The 26,081-nt window shown below is 41.9% G+C and overlaps 1 protein-coding gene across 3 annotated transcripts; it reads left to right on the top strand.

The window, feature by feature from the left end:
• Positions 1 to 1,041: 1,041 nt before the first annotated feature.
• LOC139747644 (retinol dehydrogenase 11-like) lies at positions 1,042 to 25,790 on the top strand. 3 transcript variants are annotated; one of them, XM_071660203.1, is made up of 8 exons: positions 1,042 to 1,194; positions 2,512 to 2,699; positions 12,902 to 13,054; positions 14,490 to 14,678; positions 15,226 to 15,384; positions 15,891 to 16,010; positions 17,263 to 17,470; positions 25,287 to 25,790. In XM_071660203.1, exons 2-8 carry the CDS (start codon positions 2,630 to 2,632, stop codon positions 25,393 to 25,395), a joined length of 1,008 nt encoding a protein of 335 aa, XP_071516304.1. In that variant the 5' UTR covers positions 1,042 to 1,194; positions 2,512 to 2,629; the 3' UTR covers positions 25,396 to 25,790. The 3 variants fall into 3 exon arrangements, with proteins under 3 accessions (XP_071516304.1, XP_071516305.1, XP_071516306.1); XM_071660204.1 differs by lacking the exons at positions 1,042 to 1,194; positions 2,512 to 2,699 and adding an exon at positions 11,419 to 11,502; XM_071660205.1 differs by lacking the exons at positions 1,042 to 1,194; positions 2,512 to 2,699 and adding an exon at positions 11,537 to 12,508.
• The last annotated feature ends 291 nt before the right edge of the window (positions 25,791 to 26,081 follow it).

Below are 26,081 nucleotides of genomic sequence, written 5' to 3'. Positions count from 1 at the left end.
TTTATGTATATCCGAAGTTCCTAAAGCCTTTCCCATTTTGCTTGATGTATCTATGATTCCATCATTCAATACAAACATACCTGGCATCATCGTAACGTCTAATCTATCCTAGGAACTAGCATTATGCAAATGAATGGCAGTCTTCAGGTAACTGAGAGTCCTCCTCTTTAGATGCCGAAGGCTTGCATTTTGTACACCTCCGATTCTTCAAAGGACTGATTCATCCTTGATGTAACGACAGATCCCTCATACTCGCACTAAGGATTGGGGTCTGTGGCAATCCGACTTAACTCTTAATCCAACCTCAAAACCTGATTCAGCTGCTGTGAGACACAGTGGTTCGCATTCTCTTTCCCTATGTATGTATGAGTTCGGTTTCTGCTCCAAAGAAGTGGCAGCTTCCGTGTGCATCTACGATTGATTTAAGCACTCACACACGTTAGTGTGAGGAAGACAACACGATTTTAAAGCTCTTTCAGTAGGATGCTGGACTCGTCAACTCCCTTGGGTGTAGTGGCTCTCCTTACGAACCACATATCACCCCGTCTATGTTCGAATCTTTAGGTAGTTATCTCATACTCAACCCGATTGTTCAGTTTCGCTTGGGACTGGTTCGGGAGCATGAATTTGTATGTAATGCATGAAGACAGTCAAAAGAATTATCAGTCTATCGTACACATCACTGAGATGCATAAACAGAGAGTCACATTATCTCACACGTTTAGGGGATTTACACTCAGCAGGTTATGTAAAGCTTAGGAAGAGACGGGTCACCACACATGTGTGGCTGAGGTCAGTGGTGTATGAGTTCACTTTCATCTTCCTGTTGTCGATGTGTTTACCCTCTGTAGTCACTGTGATTCCCTCCACCTATCTCTCTTATATTTTTTTATCAACAGTATCACAGAAACCCCCCGAGTATATAATCTGAACTCGTAAAAACATTTTTAAATATCATGAAATCTCAGCGAAGGTGGTGGTGTTGTGTGTGTGTGTGTGTATGTGACCGGCCTGCCAGACACACGACGCATACTCGGCAGCCAGCGCTATTTAAACCGCCATTCAGTCTTGTGACTCGCTAGTGAACACTTCGTGCTCCGTCCACTCCTCCTTCCCTTCTCGTCAACATTCGTTTGAAAGCGACTGAAAAGGATACTTCCAACGGTTTGATAAGCGACTTGAGGGAGCCATATCGTAAGTTTTTGAGCCTGCAAGTTTACGTAGAGCAGTTCAACAGTTGATTGACTCACACAAGATTAAAACCAAAACATTAGACACAACAGTTTGTGAACTGCACATCACCGAGCAGCAAAGATGAGTTTCCTAACTTTCATGTTGGCTTGTGCCTTGGCTGGCCTGGTGGTTTATGTGTACGAAAACAGAAAGAAAGAAAAAGGAGGACAGGCTTAGAAATGACATTATTGAGGAGCTCTTGCACCATTTCGAAAGCCATCATTAATGCTGCAGATACTTAAGTATAAGTAATGAGGGGGGAAGGGGGTGCTGTTAAGTGCAAGAGCTCCTTACAAACTCTAATTATGTAGTTCACCAGTCATGCTAGGTAACAAGAAACAACTTCTCATAAATTATGAATATATAACAGCAGACTTTTAAGGCATTTTGATTCGTACATATGATTTATATGATTTAATGGTCATTGACCACAAGTAGGCCTAGCCTGATTGTTTACATGCATCAAAGACAGACCAGAGTATGTCATAAATTTGGGAACACAACTCCACAACGAGATTTCAACACCCCAGAGCACCCACATAGCTGAACAGATCCAACAACCTCTTGAAATGAGTTAGTGTAATTAGACACCATTGCAGTTAATCATCCAAAACAACTAAAGCACCAAAAACAGCATTTGTACATACAGAAAAAAAAGCACAACATCCTAGCTTTATGAGAACCCTCATTAACCAACAACTCATCAAGCAACAGCTCTACAACGCAGAAAAAATGCACAATACCCCAATATGGGGCATCTCCCTCACAGTCACTACAAAATGCGGCCAGAAATCAAGATCACCAATTTTGACATAACATGTAATGAAACAGTTTCACAGGAAAACAAGAACAAACTGACCCACACAATGGAACTATTGCCACTAAACAGCCACGTACTTTAGGCATATAAGCAATGACAAGAGATCATTATTTAGTTGAAGTCTAATATAGTCTTTGGGAAACAATTGGCCATGCTATCACACCAGACAATGAACATGATAATACCTGCAACGTAGCCACACAGTCACCGAAACCCAGAACCTGTCAGGACGGTAGGATATGTATATAGGCATTTTGTCAGAAAAAAAAAACGTCATAAATTGGGTATGATAAGGAAGAAATTCTCTATATAATCCAGCACCAACATCAGCGATTTAAATAGGACACAGGCAGGACTGAAGACAAACGAATGAGTAACCACCTAAACAGCTCGATCGAAACCATGCAATTAGCCTACACTGGACACTGAAATATTTTCCTCTCTGTATTCATATCAAGAGCTCTTCATCATCCTACACTCGAAGTTACTGAAAAACACAAGACTCGTCTCTCAAGGAATCATTGTGGACAGCGTCAACAAGTAGTTATAGTTGCATAAAAAGCTCAGGGAAGCAGGATGACATGGCACGACTTCGTGGAATGGCTGGACGAAAACAAAGTCGTTCTCATTGCAGTAACTTGCTCAGGTAAGGTTACGATGCATTTCATCTCTTGGTGTAGTGAAGTAGTTGCTGAAGATGTAGATTTTTAGGAAATGGTAGATTATTGTAGTCTAACAATTATTTTTAATGATGCTTTTCTGGTGTGTTTATTGCGCTGATTAGAAGTTATACGTTTTTTTGTATCAAGCAAATCAGTGTTTCATATTTCTTTCATTGATTTCTTTTTATGTTTGCAGGCTATTCCCCCAGGTATGATATTGTCAGTTTTATTCTTAGTAACATTTTCTCGCATTTGAATCAATCACGGTTATATATTACGATAATGAAGCCCTGAGCCATGATTTGGACCGTAACGACCCAATATCAATTACGTTCGTAAACAGTCATTCTTTGGCTTTCTGCGTCGTAAATCTTGCTTGTGCGTAGCCTAATCATATCAGTTATCCCATTCCACTGTTGTCCAGAGAATACTTAGGCTGAGTCTTTGTGTAACTTATTATCTCGAGTCAACTTAGACACTTGTTATCAGAATCATTATCCCGAGATAACTTGTTTGTGGTTTATAGGTACGTTTTCTATCATTCTCTGCAAATAAAAGCACGATAGTTGTACTTTTGCTCATTAGATGGCAATACAAGCATTTATGTACGTCTGCAGTTGTTATCATGGTGAAGCGACTCTTCGAGTAGGCCCAAGTGTCTGTCTGATTTTTTATTCTTCGCTTTTCCGCCATTTTTCACTCCATCATGCTCAGTGATGATGAATAAAATAGTGATAGCATCGCAGACACACATAGATGAAGGTAATGTCTCATATAATGCGTAAACAAGCTCCGAAAATAGTAATCCAGCAGAGGAAGTTAAACCCGAATTGATCGTACAGGGGGTTTTAACGTATGGTTAATTTCTGCATTTCTGCAGTTTGTATGACCCTCACTGTGCCGAGGGATGATTGATATTAAGTGATGACTGTACAGACACACAGATGAAGATAATACATCAGGATTGTACAAGCTTTAATTGGAATAGCTTAGCCGATACTAAGGGGTTGGCCAAGTTATCCTTATTGCGCGTGCAAACCATTTGCTTGTCCTGGTAATTGCATCGTTAGACAATTGAAGGCCATCCCTGAATATGTAGTAGTAATTTTAGTTTCCTTGATAGGGTAATGGGCTTACTGACAAGATAGCTGAAAGGACAAGCAGTAGTAATAAATGGTATTCTATCTGAACAGGATTTGTGCTTTTTTTTTTTTCGACACGCTGTTATATTTATATTTCGAATATCTTTACAACATAAAGTTCTCAAGGGTACATTCGCTATTTCTTTAGTTATTTTTGTATTAGTTGATATACCGTGAACTCGCAGTAACTTGCGTATTTCATCATGTAACATTTTCTTTACAATAGTATTTCAAGCAAGCTATTTTGTATGTTGCTTATTTTACTGTATACATTTCAAAACTGCTTTAGAAATCAACGGTACATCATATTCTAGTAGTAGCAACACTCACATCTTAAACGAATAAAGAAATAATAGTCATTTTGAACTCGTAAATCGACGAGGGATATCTCGTGAAACTCAATATCTTCCAACGAATGGTCAATTGTTGCTGCAATTGAAGTCCATACGTTCAGTCGTGTATGCCAAGCTTCTCCTGTGAGAGGCCAGTTTGGTGTACCGGCTAGGCTTCTCCCGTGCGATGAGGCTGTTTCCTACTTTGTAGTTTCATAATAGGATCTGTCCTGAGGAAGGAGGAGGACGTTCGCTTTGAATATGACAGTCAATCAGTGCGTGGAATAATATGTCGTTTGTTTGATAGGTTAGGAGGCGTGTGTCACGCGTGAGTCCATACGCTCCACACACACACACACACACACACACACGCAACACTCGGACGTACCTAGTGCCATATGACAGTTGGACATAATCGCCTTATTCAGTCGAGGAAGCACCCTACTCCCGCCTCCCCCTGACCACTTCCAGGGCTTCAGTAAGTGTGTCTTGGTGTTAGCTCACCCTGGTAACTGAACACTCCCCCCCACACCCCAAGCCATCCCTTAGCTTGTGTCGTCACCGTGATAACGTTACGTGAACTCCGAGAAGTGCAGTAACAGTAGACAGCTTTTTGTTACGTGTATGAACTCTTAGATACATCTTCAAGTAACATTGGCTTCCTTAAGAATCATCGGTTGTTGCCCCCGATATGGAGAATGTCACACCTGTTTCGACCCGTCTCTACTGATGGACTATAATTGTCATATATATATGTATATATATATATATATATATATATATATATATATATATATATATATATATATATATATATATATATATAATATCACAAGCCTCCTTTAGCGGTTCGAACCTGGACCTTATGTCTGGTAGGCGGGAGCGTTACCTCCTACCACTTATAAGGCCCTGAGTTCGAATCCTGGCTGTTGGAGGGTTGTGTGTTCATGAAAGAGCGTGTTCATGAGCACTATATTCGTATATATATATATTATGAGTAACCTCTGATATTTTTTATACTACCTTGCATCAGCGGAGAAAAAGGGGAAACAAAATTTTTTTTTCGTGCAGTTTTTTCTCCAACGTCCTTACTCGCATCCTGTTTCTTTTTGTATTCTTTTGTTACCTATCACACTATTACCATTTCTGCTGACCTCGCAATATGCTTCAATGTTCCAAAGAAAATTGCTATCTCATATCCTTACAGAAAAGGAAAAAAAGCGCTCTCATAAAACAGGTTTCTTTCACATATATAACAGGACGCGTGCATGATTGAGCTTCATATAATCTTTTATGGTGTGATGTTTTTGTACATGTTGCAGAGCTGCATCGTAATGGGTTAGTTCCGCATCCACATTCCTCCGGCATTTAAGCATTAAATAGACAATTATTGTTCCGTCGGTGTTCATAATATTACCTGCAATATCAATTAGATCCCAGATTATCCGTGTTTATGATATGGAGTTCCTTATTACAGTGAGTTAGGTTTGTCATCCGTTCCCGCCATAGATTTTACTTCGTGTGGGATATTTTCGATCATCTTTGTAGTGTCTAGAAGACATTTGTATTAGAAACATATGACTAAAATAGACATTGAAGTTGACTCGTGTCAAGAGATCGAAACATTTTGAATAACAGAATTATTCTTAACCCACATTGTTGGATTTATTGGATAGATAACAGGTTGTGTGTTTTGTTTCTTACCAGGTATAAGAACATTTAAGAGCTTCTTGGCACCAGATTTGACTTGGTAAGATCGGTAAGAGGAGAATGCGTTCATGAAGTTAGAATTATTCGGTTACCTATTCTTTAGACACACTGGACATGTCACGTAACATCGGACAAGCATAGCTACGTTTTGTTAGGTTTAATGGCTATTGTTCATATCTTTAATATCATCCCTATAAGATTGTTATTTGCTTTTATCAGGATCGTCATTATCATGATAGTGATGTGATAATGATTATCACCATCATTACTGTTCATACATTGCCAGTTATCACTATCACCTCTGCTACTATGGCCATTTCTGTATTTTCATCGTCATCTTTATTACTCGCCTTCACTGTCATTCTCTTGTTTTATGGAGCGCAGGCCCGGAGGAGGACGAGAAGGAGGAGGAGGAACCTCGTAAAAAAGAAATTTTTGCTGAATAGATCTTGAGTGACAAACTACCTTTTAATGCTCTCGTCTCTCAAGACCTGGGGGTTGCTGCGAACGTCGCTCACTGGGGCAAAAGGAGACGCGACGCGGTGCTTTGTGGAATACAGACATACACGTAGAGGGACGGACAAGAAAACGGGTATGAGGAAATTGATGGGATGGATAGGGTGAATGGTATATTTAGAAGGAAATTTCGGGACTGATAAGGCCGTATGTCAGTGTGATAGACTGTGACATGGCGATAACCTTGTAGTTAAAAGGCTGAATGGAGCTCAGCGGTCATCATTTCTTTATTCCATATTCTTCAGTTGTTCATTGCAATCATTTACTTACCCATGTTTTCCCTCAGAAGCTACGAAATCAAAGACGGTATGAGAGGTACGTGATTAATTGTTAGAAAGTCGTATGTCTTGTAGAACGTATGAAATTTTAGCCAGTTAGGTGTCGAAATGTATACTAGTATGGTTGAAGGTATGTACAGGTAGGATAACGAAAGAGGTAGGCTTGGATCAGAGTGAATTGATTAGGGTGGAGGTATTCAAGCGAGGAAGTCAGGGGAAATGAGTTCTGATCGCGCTCAATGGGTGGAGTTTGTGCGTTGAAGGTCGGGTTGTGCATGGATAGTCGAGCCACACTTGAGTCTAGGCGAATCCACATAGTATGAACAGTTATGAAAATTCTGTAGCGTTTATATTTAGTGTTGAAGCCTCCTATCAGAAGAGCTATTTTTTTTCTATGCATTTGATGCAATAGATGGAAAAAGAAACTTATATTAACGTAGTCTTTAGGAATGTTATACACGCGTTTGTAAAAATTGGTTTTGTGGCTTTTACCCTAAGATTATGTTGTCCACACTTGGACCTCACAGAATAAAGGAAGCTCCTCTGTGGTAAACCAGCCATACGAGGATTGGCCGTTATGATACTTCCTTCGTTCCTCGTACAGCGAGACTGTGAGGTTATCATTTTGTCTCTCCTTCGTCTGATAACCGTTCCACTTTTTTTTAGAGACAAAATTACAAAGAACTATAGAGCTTTTGCTCGGCTTGAAAGGAGATAGAAAGAAAAGAAATAAACGTCAAGGGACGATCAATGTAACGAACTATCAACAGAAATAACTAAACATCTTTTAAGTGAGTGATCGATTCCAGCGGCAGACGGAAACCTTATGCTCGTCTCTCTCTTCCTTTGACCCACTTGTTCGTGCTGCTGTTCGTGTTATATCATACTGGTGGTTATAGTTTGTGAGCATCAGTGTAAACAAGCCTCTTCACTGTATACCAGACTTAGTGTGGTTTATACAGTCATCATGAACGGTATCAAGAATCAGACAGTACCTGAAACCCGCACGAAACTAGAATTTAAGGGCATCAGTGTACACGAGCCTCCGTGGTGTGGTGGTTGACGTAAGGACCGGGCCCGCCGGGGATCTTGTCCTCATGGATTCGAATCCTGGGCTCGGGAGTATCAGACCCTCAGCTTGGCAGTAAGCGCTGGAACAACGTTAAAGTTTAGATGGAACTAAATTACTTAACCTTATATGTGTAAAGGGGGTGATCAAGTCACGAGAAGAAATATGGACGTGTGATGGGTGACAGCGACGACGATAGCTGACACACTCGATTGCCACTTAATCAATTTCCAGATAGACGGAATCGTAACTCGCTCGGGAGGACAGTTCACGATCCCAAGCCAAGGAAGTTTTCGCGCCACCTCGTTCGTACCAGGAAGTATAGACTTGCAACAGAGAAAGGTGCCGAAGAGGGAGGGAGGGTATGCGTGAGGAGCAGGGAGGGTACGTGAAGGGGGCAGGGAAGGTCCGCAAGGGGCAGGGAAGGTCCACAGGCGGCAGGAAGGGCATGCATGGGGAGAAGAGAGGGTACATGAGAAGCGGGAGGGTACATGAGAAGCGGGAAGGTACATGAGGGCCGTCAGGGTACACGAACATGACCGTCACATGAGTGAAAGACGAGAAGGCACTTGGAGGTTCTGGTGATGTGACCTAGTGAGTCGCCTCACCGTCAACCACTGAGGTCAGCCGCAGAATCCGACCACCTGTGTACCGACTCGGGTTAGAACAGGTTCTGCCCCATGATGTCACGCTGTGGCACAGTCCTCCGGTGGTGCTATGTCGTGGCCGCTGTGGCACAGTCTGTCTCCCTTACTTAGAACCCCGACCCTTCTCCTTCGGTAATACTACTCCTAGATCTCCTTCTCCTTTGGTAATACTACTCCTAGATCTTCTTATCCACTGTTTCCTCTCCTCCTACCACATCCCCCACCACATATCTCCACTCCTACCACAATACACCTCCACTACTCCCACAACCATCATATACCCCTCCCGCAACCAGCATTCTGTCCTCCATAATTCCGGCAGTGAGTCGTAGCCTAAGTTACATCCCTATCAACCCACTGTATACGTCATTCCATTATAAATGGTCCTCTGTGCATTTTTCCTCGTTCATCCTATACTCCATTCCCTCCATTAATCATCTCTTGAAGAGAAACAAAACCCCAGGCTGGCAGTGAAGCCTCGAGGCAACCTCGGTTTATGGTTTCAGGTTCGGGTTTGTCTGCGGGTGATACTTCTGTGGTGTGGCTGCCCACAGGTTTGGTCTCTTGTGGCTTGGTGTGGCTGGTCATGGTACGTCATGCCAGCCTCACATGTCTTCAGTCTACGTGTCACGTCCTTAAATGATTGGGGTCAGCACTTCATTCCGAAGTGTCGTGGTACTGGAGCGCCATATCATTGTTCTGAAACATCATAGATCCGAAGCAGCATTATACCGAAACATCACGATTGCGAAGCACTTTCATACCGAGACAGTTTGATTCCGAAACGTGAAAGATCCGAAGCTCCTTTATTCCGAGACGTCAAGGATCCGAAGCAACTTTATTCCGGAACATATACATCTTGAATACCATGATTTCGAAAAACAACTTAATACCAAATAGCCTAAAGTTAGAGAATCATACCTGAAGTTTCGGATTGATGATTCGGAACATCATTGTTGTCCCGGACGAGCCACTGCATGATGACGTGATGCATATAATCCGCATATGGTAAATATTAGCTATAAACGAACCGCCCTAATCTCAAACCAGTTTTGTCTAACAACCCTATTAATGTAGGGGTTTTTAGCACTAGCTAGTGTTGAAGTTAACCCGCTAACCATAGGTTTTCCTGACTCTACGTATGTAGGGTGATGAAAATGGGGGTTTGTACATTTATGGTATACCATATTCAGTGATCATTTACTGCTAAACAGTCCTAAGTCCTGAATTCATACGTCAAATGTCACACGACTTAATCACGCTCATTCTATTTGATTGGATTTGACGGTAGGGTTCTGCCTGGCTCCTGTAGGATGATTACACCTAAATCCACACATCATACACGACAGATTCAAAGACTGTATGGCAGTATGGAGCACAAGGGATCATCATTGTGTTCCGAAACATTGTAAAGAGGATCATCGTGATTCGAGAACATCGGTATTCCGAAGGAAAAAAGAAATGATAATAGTTTGGAAATAGGAAATCGTTTATGCATTGAAGTTTCCCTACTTTGAAAACTGTTTAGCTCGTAGAAGTTTCCCTACCTTGAAACTGTTTAGCTCGTAGAAGTTTCCCTACCTTGAAACTGTTTAGCTCGTAGAAGTTTCCCTACCTTGAAACTGTTTAGCTCGTAGAAGTTTCCCTACTTTGAAACTGTTTAGCTCGTAGAAGTTTCCCTACTTTGAAGCTGTTTAGCGCCATTGTTTTTCCCAGCAAATCGATGCCCGGGAATATGGTGGTTACCTCGTAAGGACTGACGGTGTGGTTCATAAGTCTCGAGCGGGTTCGCCCAGGGGTACGAACGCGTTGCTTCGGCGGTGTGCGCGTGTGTTTCGGAGCGTGCGTATGGTCGGATTTTGACGGATTACGCTGTGTCGTTAGATACAGTGTTCCCCGAGAATCGTACGACTGAATCTTTATTCAATTCTTAGGTTAACGTTCAATGTTGATTTAGGGGTATTAAGTAACTTCGAACACGTGAAATATACTTGGTTCAAAGAATCTTACTCCGGTGAACTAAGTATAAAGTTGTGCATAAGATAAAGGGAAGAAGTGTAGTAATGTGTGACTCAAGGAGGTAGAGAAACACTGGTGAGGGTACTGCACTATCCGTTTATATTTAGAATATGGTCACCAGAGGGTGGGCGAGTATCAGTTGCCAGCTGTCACAATTATGATTTTTCAGTCTCGGTTAACTTCCATGGATCAAGATAAAACTATTTAAGCTATTAAGGTTATGGCAATAGTTACGGGATATACTTCAATTTCATGTGTTTATGTTTCGCTTTCGTCAAAGGCACAAGAAGTGAAAATCTGCGCGTACCTTTCATTTTCTTGTCTTACTCTAGGATTTCGGTATTGCTCCTACTTTAGCAACCCGTAAGGCTAAAGTGTCTGTCGGCACATGTTCAATACCTCTTACGATCTGGCTAGACAAGTATTGCGTAGAATATAAGATGAAGCGCGAGTGTCACAAACGTTAGATACTCGATTTTGACACTGCTAAGAAATCTCATTAATTGAAGATGTACCCAAACATTGCCTCAACCTTCCCCTCCTCCCATCCCTGCGTTAACCTCCTTTCAATAGCTCATTCTGTGGTATCTTACTTCTCCATGGTGTTATACCTCAAAGGGCTGTATATCCCACTTTCTTCTCCACAGAAATCGTCCTCAAAAACAATGAAAACGGGACATTCGTAATACCTCTTGAACTTTTTGTGCTGTGACCCAGACTGTTGTAAACGTTGGTGACTTCGTTCATGAGCAGTGTTGGGAGATACAGCAAAAATGAACTGATAAATAAACGATAGAATCTACTTTCAGTTACGAGCCATCTTCATTCATTTCTCGTGAAAGTCTTGTTTCCCTTTCCTCAATATACTTTCATGCCATTCGCCTCATCGTCACACTCACTTCCTCCTCCTTCCCTCTATCTAACACCATCCCAGCCAGTTTCCCAGCTCGCCTGACAACAAGTATCCCGTACCAAGGTCAGACGGAATGCGAGTCAGTTCTGTCTTGACTGTGCTGGTGGTAGGGTCGGTCTACCAGACATAAATGGAGGAGTTTTCTCTACTGCTTGGCTATGGTCAGACCTCGGTAGAAACATTTGGAACTGAAGATTCGTGTGAATGGAATGTGGCCGTTTGATGAGTCTGTCAAGCTGTGAATGTTTGGGAGTTCTTTGGCCGATAGGAATTATTTTGTTATATGTATAATGCGTTGTTTTAACGTGCGATGAACCTCCATAGCGGCGGTTTTCGGTTTCATACGTAAGAATGTGGAAGAATATGTAGATATAATGATGGCTGGCTTTATGAGAGGGCTAGTTACGAATCTGTTCGTTAAAAGCTTTTACGGGTACTGAGATATGACTGTACGTTATACGTTACGTAATGTGTGACGATAATGAAAACATTATATAACAGTTACTATTATTACAGTATTATTCATTCTATGAATCACTTTAATTTTGTTTGAAATTTGAATGATAGATAAAAGAATATTGCATAAGTACTATTTTACTCACTGGGGGCTTCAGAATAATGGTATATTAAAAGTGGGAGATGGGGAGGAAGTGTAATTAAATTACTTGTTGATGTATTAGAAAAGCGTACGTGGTCATTTATTCTAAACACTTGACGATCTATTAGATTGTTTGAGTGCATACAATTTGACATTGCTGGTCATGGTATCCATCTAAGCTGACAGAGGCCTAAGGGTTACCAAATTATCAACCAACCACTCCAACTTACATGACATCCCGAGATGTGACGTCGTATGATCACTGCTTATATTATAGAGGGGAAGACAAGTGTAGATTACATGTAGATTGCAAGGGGTTCATACCGTCGTGCTCAAGGGATTAAAGAAGGATCTCGAATACAGTCTTAGGGCCCGCTCTTGACACCTGATCCTTGTGTGTGTGTGTGTCTGCCAGGCTCAGGTACCGGCGACAAGCGACCATCAGACCAGAGGAGACGTTTGCTTGAGGGGATCTACCTCTGAGTGAGTGAGTGGTGTGCAGAGTTCGAATCGCCATCGCTCGGTATGTGACCCAGTGATAATGCAGGTTTCACAGTCAGTTCGCGTTGGTAAATGACTTTCTTTTTTTTCTCTCTCATAAGTTTTGAAGTTCTTGCAGGCATATTGGATTGGGTTGTCATCCCCTTTGGCTTCACGTATATTTTCCCTCGATACACTTGCTTACGAAATTGCAAATGGCTCACAGTTTTCCTTTGGGTTCAAATGGTTGAGTCTGATTCTTTTTTTTCTTCCATTTCTCTTTGATTTTTCTAATCTTAAATTTTAGCAAAATTAATTTGATAATACCCACATTTTGTTAATAATTGACAAAATATCTTCCTGATAATCTACAGGATGAGGGGTCTATAGAGGTAAGGTAAATGCATTTTATTTGCAATTTTGAATTGTGATATGTAACGTGTTTGTGAGAAAATGGTTAAGTGCTGTTTGTCTGTCTGCAGTGGTGGGGGTGGGCGGGTGCCTGGCAGCGCTGAGGGCGTGGCTCCAGGGACCCAGTTGCAAGAGCAAGGCGCGTCTGGACGGCAAGACAGTCATCATCACCGGCTGCAACACAGGCATCGGCAAGGAGGCCGCCAGAGACCTCTCACACCGCGGTGAGTCCTGCTGGCCAGGGACCTGGTGAGCCCCTCATGATATACTGGCCAGGGACCTGGTGAGCCCCTCATGATGATATACTGGCCAGGGACCTGGTGAACCCCTCGTGATATACGGGCCAGGGACCTGGTGAGCCCCTCGTGATATACTGGCCAGGGACCTGGTGAGCCCCTCAGTGATATACTGGCCAGGGACCTGGTGAGCCCCTCGTGATATACTGGCCAGGGACCTGGTGAGCCCCTCATGATGTCAAACTGGTACCCTGGTGAGCCCTCATGATGTCAAACTGGTGCCGTGGTGAGCCCTCATGATGTCACTGTGGTGCTCAGGTGAGCCCTCATGATGTCAACTGGGTGCCCGTGGTGAGCCCCTCATGATGTCAAACTGGTGCCCTGTTGAGCCTTCATGATGTCACTGTGGTGCTCATGTACCAAGATGGTGTTCGTTGTTGTTATTTCACCCAGGTACGCTGACTGACTCCTTTCCTAAAGCCCCATCCTCATGTTTGTAATTCAAGGATGGCATCGACAGGCTCGTGGTATTAGAGGCATTATTCATGACGTAATCTGACCACAGGATAGCATTTGAATTCGTTTATTCTTCGATAATTTAGTGTTTAAGATAAAAAAAAGAGGGTGCCCCCCCTCCCTGTGTTGTCGGGTACGATATTCAGTAATTCATCCGGGACTTGATGACATTTTGTACTAAGAGAGAACGTTGATGAAAAGATTATTTTGCTGATTTACATCATCATGATATTTTCTGGAAGACGGATAGATAGATAGATAGATAGATATCTTAAGCTAACGCAAACATGATCTGCTCAGATGTTTGTGATCTAACCTTATCTAACCTTAGGTCTAAATTAGATAACAATCATGCTATAGAAATTTTGCAACAGAGTGAGCGAAGAAGAAGGATACTGTAAGATCAAGTGCAGGTCTTAATATGTCATCTGGTATCAGGTTCGCCACAAACACGACAGTCTGGTTCTCCAGTTACCAGAATGTCGTGAAGTACAACGTTGTATGTCTATGGATTTCCATGTTTCTGGCCTTAACGTCCCAAGTTTTACTTTAAGATAAAGACAACTTCGTTGCTGTTCAGATTTCTTGTTCGTATGGCAAAGAGGTTTTCAATTCTTGCAGAGCTTTCGATCTGGATTTGTATTTTTGTAGTTTCACGTCGTCTTAGTCTTTGTTTATTGTGATATAGAGTTTGTGACGTGCTTTTACATGTGGCATCGTATAGAGAAGATATGAGCTTGCTGCACCTCAGGAGCCATTATTTGACGATTAAGTAAACCAGTTTGAAGTAACTTAGTCCCTCCAGCTTGCGAAGTGGTCCTTCCTGCTTACAGTAGAGGATTGTAAAATAAGGTCCCTCCCGCTTGCAGCAGAGGATCGTAAAATAACCCATTATCTTCTCCTGTAGGAGCCCGAGTGGTGATGCTGTGTCGAGACCTGCAGAAAGCCAAAGTTGCAGCGGAGGAGATCCACCAGGAGACAGGGAACGCATTGGTGGTGTACCACTTGGACCTGGCCTCGCTACAGTCCATCAAAGACACTGCCACCACGCTCAAGGACGTGGAGCCCAACATACATATTCTTATCAACAATGCAGGTGAGAGTATGAGTATGGTATATATATATATATATATATATATATATATATATATATATATATATATATATATATATATATATATATATATATATATATATATATATATATATATATATATACACACACACACACACACACACACATTCTAGCAATATATATTCATTCTAGCAATATTAACGAGTTAAGAGGGGCATTAGGCCACCTGTTTAATGTTGCAGTTACTAAACACGAATAATCAGGGCATCTGTAAATAAGCAGCAGTTGTCTACAAACGACTTGTATGAAGGAGAGAGTAGTATTCTTCCATATACCCAGCTGAGTCGAGACTGAAGCAAGTGTTTCGGTTTTGCTGTCTTCCTGCATCGTGAGTTTGTTGTGAGATTCCCCAAGTCACTGCTGCCTGGCTAGGGGTCTTTGTGTTATGTCAGCTTTTGCTGGCTTCCTGCATCGTGAGTTTCCCTAAAGTCACTGCCCGGCTTGGGCCTTTTTTTTTTCCTTTTTTTTAATATAGACCATTTTTTCCCCCATTGTTTTCCTACTGTAGGCGTGATGATGTGTCCGCGCTGGGAGACCAAGGATGGCCTCGAGATGCAGTTGGGCACCAACCACCTCGGCCATTTCCTCTTGACCCTCCTTCTCCTCGACCAGATCAAGGCTTCTGCCCCTTCCAGGATCGTCACCGTGTCCTCCATCGCTCACACACGTAGGTCCTAACCAGCTCGTTCATAGTGCTTCCGCAGAGGTCTTGATTCACACTTGGGAAATTCCTACAGCTTTAGATTGATACAATCCTGCATAATATTACTTTTAGCATTGTGTTTCTAGTCCTCAACCTTAAGTTTCCCCACAGCATATACACTGGTACAAATGTTTCACGTTGAATAATGCTATAAAAGTAATGCATATACATTGACACAAGCGCTCCTTGTTTATTGATAAAACAAATAAGTACAATATATACATATTTAAAGCTCCTATATACAGTTATTCCATTCATAATCAACATAAATGCCCAGAAATTTTTGTTCTGTTACTCTAACTTTTTTTCTGTTGTGTAAGAGAGAACGACATAAAGTTAAGATTGAGTGATGGTAGGCTCGTTATTATACACACAGGTTGCCCAACCATACTAGCTAGTGTGCTCCATATTCTTCCTGCTCTGTAAATATACCCTGTAGCAGCAATCACAGCCTCACTTCTTCTCACCAGAGGGCAGGATGCACTGGGAGGACCTGCAGATGAAGGAGCACTACGAAGCTAAGGAGGCTTACTGCCAGAGCAAACTAGCCAATGTTCTCTTCTCCAGGGAGTTGGCCAAGCGGCTGCGTGGTGAGTGTCGAAACACTCGGCCTTTTTAAGTTTTTCTCTGTAATGTTCATGATGTGTACGATGTTAGCTGAGGAATAATGTATATATATATATATATATATATATATTCTTATTATACTTAGTCGCTGTCTCCCGCGTTAGCGAGGTAGCGCAAGGAAACAGACGAAAGAATGGCCCAACCCACCCACATACACATCTGTATATATAAACGCCCGCACACGCATATATACATGCCTATACATTTCAACGTATACATGCATATACATACACAGACATAAACAAATCCATACTTGCTGCCTTCATTCATATATATTCGCCATTTCCCGCGTTAGCGAGGTGGCGTTAAGAACAGAGGACTGAGCCTAAGCCTAAGAGGAAAAATCCTGTGTGTGTGTGTGTGTGTGTGTGTGTGTGTGTGTGTGTGTGTGTGTGTGTGTATGAACAAATGAATTCTTAGCATCCTCTACAAATAATTCATCCGTTCCACCTTCACCGACCAGATCAAACACCCTCTTAAAAGCAAATACAGCAAAACTGCAAATCATAAAAAACAGAACACTCAACCACTCCATAACTAACCACCAACTCACAAGCAGAAATAAAGCTCTTACCTCTTCCTCGCACTGGAGGAACATCTGCTCACACATCTCTCAACACTTAACAAACATATCACACAGTCAAAACACACAATGAAATGTACCAGTACTAAACAACCGCTCTCTCAACTCAGTTTTAAAAACCACACTGCATGATATATATATATATATATATATATATATATATATATATATATATATATATATATTTTTTTTTATTTTTGCTTTGTCGCTGTCTCCCGCGTTTGCGAGGTAGCGCAAGGGAGACACGCAGGGAATACGTGGAAAGTATTCTTAATCCCCTATCCCCAGGGAATATATATATATATATATATATATATATATATATATATATATATATATATATATATATATACACCCACCTGAAACCACACTCCCCAGATATGTGCGAGATATTCTCTCTGGCCAATGCTCAGGGTGATGACCTACCCCTGCAATACAAGCGATGAGGGTAGTAGGAAGTGTATTGGGTATATTTACAGTGTGCCTATCCAGATCATTTACTTTGCCAAATATGTGTAAATACACATTATATATGTGTACAGTATAACCATGTCTATGAGTTTCCATAGGAAATGCAGTTTTTCATACACGTGACCCCATTTGTGTACATTGTTAACTGTATGCCATTGCAGGCACGGGTGTGACCACCTATGCACTGCACCCAGGTGTGGTGCAGACGGAGTTGGGTCGTCACATCCACCAGTCTGTCAACAGCTTCATCCACTGGGCCTTCCACTTCTTCGGCAACTTCTTCTTTAAAACTGTGGAGCGCGGGGCACAGACCACTATTTACTGTGCTGTCGAGGAGTCCCTCAGCAGCCACTCGGGGAAGTACTACAGGTGAGGGCAAGTACTGTAAGCCAGGGAAGGTACTGTTGAAATACTGTGGGTAGGATGTTGAAGGGACTATACATGCTTTTGGCGGGGTAAATGCTAAAAAGAATGAAAGTATTGACAATGGAACCTGTGCTGTAGGGGAGGCAAATGTTACAGGTTGGAGAAATGTTAGAGAGGGCCAAGTACAACAGGTGCGGTCATTGTTACCGTAGAAGGGCAAGCATTACAGAGTGAGTGCTCTAGGGGGAACATAATATAAGTAGGGTTGGGGAATGTTGAGAGGGGAACAAGTACCACAGGAGAGGTAAGTGCTGTGGTGTGCAAGTTCTTAATACTAGGCATTAGTTGAAGCCATTTGAATGATGTTTATTATGATAGCTTCTCACGAATATTCACTCAAACTATTAAGAAAGTTCCTGAAAAAAATGGTCAATAGTTATGCAGTACAAAACTCATTTTCTCATTAGAATTTCGTGGAAGCACAGTAGATGAGGGAACCTCAAACAGCCTGAATATGGGTACACAAGAAATGGGTCTCGTACCTCCTGCCTTTGGCTAATTTCGATTCTATAAAGTTTTAATACAGTTGTAAATAAACCACTAAGTATACAGATAGCAATATCTGTTGTTAATGATTATATTAAAAATGATAATATTTTGCGACCCCAAGTCAATGACAGACTACACCAAACCAGAAATCCTGATTTAGTAGCTGAGAGGGGAGTAGGATGGAAAGAGTGGTCGTGGATAATTGGTGCATGATAGTGGCATGTGAGGTTAAAGGTGAGGAGAGATGGGTGAAGGACGTGGAGGAATGGCAAAACGAAGACAGGTTTGAAAACTTAATTCCTTTCATCAGTCTGTTTATAATGCGAGGGGCTTAGCTGAACATACCATTGCTTTGCTCTATTGTTTCAACAGTTTTTATAATTGCTGGTTATTAGGACACTGTGCTAACTCTTTATAGTTCTTTGACAATAAGCTCAACCATGAGATGGTCATGCTAGTCATGTTGAGGTGTACATACATTGTCACTTGTTTGTTGGCCTTGCATATCTACATTCATGTACTCTCCTGTGTCTCAAAACATCTTCCCTTGCTGCTGCAATCACTGGGAATAACACACACACACACCAGCGCTGTTGTTTTTAGTGCTGTATTTGGCTATTCTGGTGAAAGCCTTTGTGTTTGTTTGGCAGAAAACCCCAATGTTGCTTTGAAAGTGAATGGAGAAGGTGCTGGGAGGCTTCCCTGTCGTGAGGGTGACTCTTCTTGCAGTGTTGTGTTGATAAGGATGCTTGTTGCCTTATTCAAGATCTGTTGATATGATGAGGGACACTTGGTTCCGTGATTGCCTATATGATCCACTGGCACCCATCCTTAGATTGTTTCCAACTGTATATAACATCTTACAGAGACACTATACAATATAAAGCCAATTGTTCAGTTCATCCTGGAGGAGGAGGATTCATTCCCATTTCTGGAGACACCCATGAAACAAGAAAAAAGGAATTTATAGAAAGTTCAAATACAAAGACAACCATGTGCATTACTATTCTTTCTACGATATAATGTATTAACCAAGGCATTCTAATAGGTTTGTTTCGTAAGGGCTCTCAAAATATGCTGTCAGGGAAATTTAGAGGATTAATACCAGTACATCACATGGACATTCACAAAACTAAAGTCCCTCAGCACGTCAGCAATGAATATCAAGTGTTGATAAACCTGAGCAACTATGAGAAGCAATGCAAATCAGTAGGAAGAGTTACCTTCTCACTGGGTCATGCTACCACTATCTCAAACATACATAAGGCAAGCCACATAGAGATACCCTGCCACCTGTGGTGTAATGGTTTGCTTTAAGTGTGACACATTCACAGGCTACCCAGGGTTGGGCACATAGCTTAAAATCATGGTAGCAGCAATCGGTCCACAGTCAACCTAGCTGTTCATCCACCCCTAAGGGTTGGTCAGTGGAATAGGTACGTTGTTTAGGATAGAGTGTGTGTGTACTTTATACATTTTCCGCATAAGCAGTGTAACATCAAGAGCAGAGGACCAAGCCTTAGAGAGAAAATCCTCACATGGCCCACTTCTCTGTTCCTTTTTTTGGAAAAGTAAAAAACAAAGGCAGGATTTCCAGCCCCCTGCTCCCACCACTTTTAGTAGCCTTCTATGACACACAGGGAATACATGGGAAGTGTTCTTTCTCTCCCATCCTCAGATAGAGACTGAGTGTGAACAAATATGGCCTTTGTTATATTTTCCTAGCGGTACCTCGCGCTCATGAAGGGGGAGGGGGTGAGAGAGTATCATTTAATTTTAGGGAGAATAAAAAGATGTTTTGGAAGGAGGTAAATAAAGTGCATAAGACAAGGGAACAAATGGGAACATCAGTGAAGGGAGCTAATGGGGAGGTGATAACAAGTAGTGGTGATGTGAGAAGGAGATGGAGTGAGTATTTTGAAGGTTTGTTGAATGTGTTTGATGATAGAGTGACAGATATAGGGTGTTTTGGTCGAGGTGGTGTGCAGAGTGAGAGGGTATGGGAGAATGATTTGATAAACAGAGAAGAGGTAGTAAAAGCTTTGCAAAAGGTGAACGCCAGCAAGGCAGCGGGTTTGGATGGTATTGCAGTGGAATTTATTAAAAAAGGGGGTAACTGTATTGTTGACTGGTTGGTAAGGTTATTTAAAGTATGTATGACTCATGGTGAGGTGCCTGAGGATTGGCGGAATGCTTGCATAGTGCTACTGTACAAAGACAAAGGGGATAAAAAGGAGTGCTCAAATTACAGAGTTGTTGAGTATTCCTGGTAAATTATATGGGAGGATATTGATTGAGAGGGTGAAGGCATGTACAGAGCATCAGATTGGGGAAGAGCAGTGTGGTTTCAGAAGTGGTAGAGGATGTGTGGATCAGGTGTTTGCTTTGAAGAATGTATGTGAGAAATACTTAGAAAAGCAAATGGATTTGTATGTAGCATTTATGGATCTGGAGAAGGCATATGATAGAGTTGATAGAGATGCTCTGTGGAAGGTATTAAGAATATATGGTGTGGGAGGCAAGTTGTTAGAAGCAGTGAAAAGTTTTTATCGAGGATGTAAGGCATGTGTACATGTAGGAAGAGAGGAAAGTGATTGGTTCTCAGTGAATGTAGGTTTGCGGCAGGGGTGTGTGATGTCTCCATGGTTGTTTAATTTGTTTATGGATGGGGTTGTTAGGGAGGTAAATGCAAGAGTTTTGGAAAGAGGGGCAAGTATGAAGTCTGTTGGGGATGAGAGAGCTTGGGAAGTGAGTCAGTTGTTGTTCGCTGATGATACAGCGCTGGTGGCTGATTCATGTGAGAAACTGCAGAAGCTGGTGACTGAGTTTGGTAAAGTGTGTGAAAGAAGAAAGTTAAGAGTAAATGTGAATAAGAGCAAGGTAATTAGGTACAGTAGGGTTGAGGGTCAAGTCAATTGGGAGGTGAGTTTGAATGGAGAAAAACTGGAGGAAGTGAAGTGTTTTAGATATCTGGGAGTGGATCTGGCAGCGGATGGAACCATGGAAGCGGAAGTGGATCATAGGGTGGGGGAGGGGGCGAAAATTCTGGGAGCCTTGAAGAATGTGTGGAAGTCGAGAACATTATCTCGGAAAGCAAAAATGGGTATGTTTGAAGGAATAGTGGTTCCAACAATGTTGTATGGTTGCGAGACGTGGGCTATGGATAGAGTTGTGCGCAGGAGGATGGATGTGCTGGAAATGAGATGTTTGAGGACAATATGTGGTGTGAGGTGGTTTGATCGAGTAAGTAACGTAAGGGTAAGAGAGATGTGTGGAAATAAAAAGAGCGTGGTTGAGAGAGCAGAAGAGGGTGTTTTGAAATGGTTCAGGCACATGGAGAGAATGAGTGAGGAAAGATTGACCAAGAGAATATATGTGTCGGAGGTGGAGGGAACGAGGAGAAGAGGGAGACCAAATTAGAGGTGGAAAGATGGAGTGAAGGAGATTTTGTGTGATCGGGGCCTGAACATGCAGGAGGGTGAAAGGAGGGCAAGGAATAGAGTGAATTGGAGCGATGTGGTATACCGGGGTTGACGTGCTGTCAGTGGATAGAATCAAGGCATGTGAAGCGTCGGGGGTAAACCATGGAAAGCTGTGTAGGTATGTATATTTGCGTGTGTGGACGTATGTATATACATGTGTATGGGGGTGGGTTGGGCCATTTCTTTCGTCTGTTTCCTTGCGCTACCTCGCAAACGCGGGAGACAGTGACAAAGCAAAAAAAAAAAAAAAAAATTGATCGATCGAGAGGGTAAAGGCATGTACAGAGCATCAGATTGGGGAAGAGCAGTGTGGTTTCAGAAGTGGTAGAGGATGTGTGGATCAGGTGTTTGCTTTGAAGAATGTATGAGAGAAATACTTAGAAAAGCAAATGGATTTGTATGTAGCATTTATGGATCTGGAGAGGGCATATGAGAGAGTTGATAGAGATGCTCTGTGGAAGGTATTAAGAATATATGGTGTGGGAGGTGAAGGCAAGTTGTTAGAAGCAGTGAAAAGTTTTTATTGAGGATGTAAGGCATGTGTACGTGTAGGAAGAGAGGAAAGTGTTTAGTTCTCAGTGAATGTTGGTTTGCGGCAGGGGTGCGTGATTGATCGAGTGAGTAATGAAAGGGTAAGAGAGATGTGTGGTAATAAAAAGAGTGTGGTTGAGAGGGCAGAAGAGGGTGTTTTGAAATGGTTTGGTCACATGGAGAGAATGAGTGAGGAAAGATTTACAAAGAGGATATATGTGTCAGAGGTGGAGGGAACTAGGAGAAGTGGGAGACCAAATTGGAGATGGAAAGATGGAGTGAAAAAGATTATGAATGATCGGGGCCTGAACATGCAGGAGGGTGAAAGGCGTGCAAGGAATAGAGTGAATTGGAATGATGTGGTATACCGGGGTCAACGTGCTGTCAATGGATTGAACCAGGGCATATGAAGCGTCTGGGGTAAACCATGGAAAGTTTTGTGGGGCCTGGATGTGGAAAAGGAGCTGTGGTTTCGGTGCATTATACATGACAGTTAGAGACTGAGTGTGAACGAATGTGGTCTTTGTTGTCTTTTCTTAGCACTACCTCGCGCACATGCGGGTTGTCATTTCATGTGTGGCGGGGTGGGGGGGGCAACGGGAATGAATAAGGGCAGACTATGAATTATGTCTTTCCTTCTTTCATATTATTCGCCATTTCCCGCGTTAGCGAGGTAGCGTTAAGAACAAAGGACTGGGCCTTTGAGGGAATATCCTCACCTGGCCCCCTTCTCTGCTCCTTCTTTTGGAAAATTAAAAAAAAAGAGAGGGGAGGATTTCCAGCCACCCGCTCCCTCCCCTTTTAGTCGCCTTCTACGACACGCAGGGAATACATGGGAAGTATTCTTTTTCCCCTATCCCCAGAGCTTATGAATTATGTACATTTGTATATATGTATATGTCTGTGTGTGTATATATATTTATACATTGAGATGTATAGATATGTGTATGTGCATGTGTGGACGTGTATACATGAGTGTGTGGGTGAGTTGGGCCATTCTTTCATCTGTTTCCTTGCTCTACCTTGCTAACGCGGGAGACAGCGACAAAGTATAAATGAATAAAAAAAAATATATTTTTTTTTTTTTGTATATACATACGTCCACACACGCAAATATACATACCTACACAGCTTTCCATGGTTTACCCCAGACGCTTCACATGCCCTGATTCAATCCACTGACAGCACGTCAACCCCGGTATACCACATCGATCCAATTCACGCTATTCCTTGTCCTCCTTTCACCCTCCTGCATGTTCAGGCCCCGATCACACAAAATCTTTTTCACTCCATCTTTCCACCTCCAATTTGGTCTTCCACTTCTCCTCGTTCCCTCCACCTCTGACACATATATCCTCTTGGTCAATCTTTCCTCACTCATTCTCTACATGTGCCCAAACCATTTCAAAACACCCTCTTCTGCTCTCTCAACCACGCTCTTTTTATTTCCACACATCTCTCTTACCCTTACGTTACTTACTCGATCAGACCACCTCACACCACACATTGTCCTCAAACATCTCATTTCCAGCACATCCATCCTCCTGCGCACAACTCTATCCATAGCCCATGCCTCGCAACCATACAACATTGTTGGAACCACTATTCCTTCAAACATACCCATTTTTGCTTTCCGAGATAATGTTCTCGACTTCCACACATTCTTCAAGGCTCCCAGGATTTTCGCCCCCTCCCCCACCCTATGATCCACTTCCGCTTCCATGGTTCCATCCGCTGCCAAATCCACTCCCAGATATCTAAAACACTTTACTTCCTCCAGTTTTTCTCCATTCAAACTTACCTCCCAATTGACTTGACCCTCAACCCTACTGTACCTAATTACCTTGCTCTTATTCACATTTACTCTTAACTTTCTTCTTTCACACACTTTACCAAACTCAGTCACCAGCTTCTGCAGTTTCTCACATGAATCAGCCACCAGCGCTGTATCATCAGCGAACAACAACTGACTCACTTCCCAAGCTCTCTCATCCCCAACAGACTTCATACTTGCCCCTCTTTCCAAAACTCTTGCATTTACCTCCCTAACAACCCCATCCATAAACAAATTAAACAACCATGGAGACATCACACACCCCTGCCGCAAACCTACATTCACTGAGAACCAATCACTTTCCTCTCTTCCTACACGTACACATGCCTTACATCCTCGATAAAAACTTTTCACTGCTTCTAACAACTTGCCTCCCACACCATATATTCTTAATACCTTCCACAGAGCATCTCTATCAACTCTATCATATGCCTTCTCCAGATCCATAAATGCTACATACAAATCCATTTGCTTTTCTAAGTATTTCTCTCATACATTCTTCAAAGCAAACACCTGATCCACACATCCTCTACCACTTCTGAAACCACACTGCTCTTCCCCAATCTGATGATCTGTACATGCCTTCACCCTCTCAGTCAATACCCTCCCGTATAATTTACCAGGAATACTCAACAAACTTATACCTCTGTAATTTGAGCACTCACTCTTATCCCCTTTGCCTTTGTACAATGGCACTATGCATGCATTCCGCTAATCCCCAGGCACCTCACCATGAGTCATACATACATTAAATAACCTTACCAACCAGTCAATAATACAGTCACCCCCTTTTTTAATAAATTCCACTGCAATACCATCCAAACCTGCTGCCTTGCCTATATATATATATATATATATAGAGGGCGAGAGAGAGAGCATTAATGAGATGGCCTCGTTTAGGGCTTCAGTTGCCTAGCTTTCCTAGCTAACTTAGAAAAATAAACACAACAATTGGGAAGATCACCATAAAAGCTAGAAGCAGCAATAAGGACAAGTGCTGGTGTCCATATTATCCTTACATAGCAGCATACCATGCAAACAGACAAACAAGAAAAACACATTTCATTCTCCATGACCAACATAAGTGTAGCATAGACTGGAAAATACTAAGCTAGTTGTCAAAGAACCAGAAAAAGTTTCTGAAAAGTGTCCAAAGTAGTAATTACACAAAGTATGTTTAGCTTAGCACTTACCACTTTAAATCTTCAGCTAAGGGTAAATAAACTTTTAAACCTGTGCTCATGACGTGCACACCTCCTCCACCACTGACCCTACATGCATGGGATTATATGAGTTGGTGTTTTGACATGGTCTGTGATTGACAGAGCTCATGAGAGTGAAACTGTGATTTTTAATATAAGATTCCTCATTAATAAAGATGTTTCCAACATCCCTTCTTTTAATTTTACATTCTTTGTTTCAGTGACTGTGCCGAGAAGCAGCCTCATCCCCGTGCTCTCTGTGATGACGATGCCAGAAGACTGTGGGATACAAGTCTGCAGTTAGTGGGTCTCGGCCAGTATAACATCTAGACCACTGAGGTCCATTTCTATCACTTATCATGATGCTGTTCACAATTTTCATTATGCACACTACAAACACTCATGCATTTTAAACATAACACTTCATATACAAAAGTTTTGATTTTTAGCCTTTAGCTATATGTTCATTGGTATAGCAGGTTCCAGAAATGGCATCAAAAAGTTTTCAGATGTAAAAATAGTTCATAGTTATTGCAACTATTTCCATAATGTTTATAAAGAAGCTGTTTACATGATTCTTATGAGTAATATTGTCCACTGGAAGTCTCGAGTTCCATTCATCCCCAGAAATCACTTGACATTTCTATTTTCCTACATCAAACTGTTCCACAGAATTAGTAAGGAACCCCAATTCAGCTAGGCTACAAAATTTATACACTATATAACATGAATGTTTTTACTCCCAGATATATAGCCCCTTTTTTGTATCTCTAATAATAAACCCAACAATGCAAGGCTTAATTATAAACTGTTTTTTACTGAATATTAACAGTGGTAAGTTTACCAATCAATTATCAATATACCCTAGTTGCCATTTCTAATGTCAATGGGGTACAATCAGTGCATTCTCAAATTTGACAAAAGCATTTCACTTTAATAGCAAGCCTCCCCAGATATTCTTTAGAGTTACTGATGATTATGTTTCTTATGGCTTCTTTCAGTTTTCCCAATATTTC

This window comes from Panulirus ornatus, chromosome 69 (genome assembly GCF_036320965.1).
Source record: "Panulirus ornatus isolate Po-2019 chromosome 69, ASM3632096v1, whole genome shotgun sequence".
Lineage (NCBI taxonomy): Eukaryota > Metazoa > Arthropoda > Malacostraca > Decapoda > Palinuridae > Panulirus > Panulirus ornatus.
The sequence above is the reverse complement of the archived record's forward strand: the minus strand, read 5'-3'. Positions and strand labels throughout refer to the sequence as shown.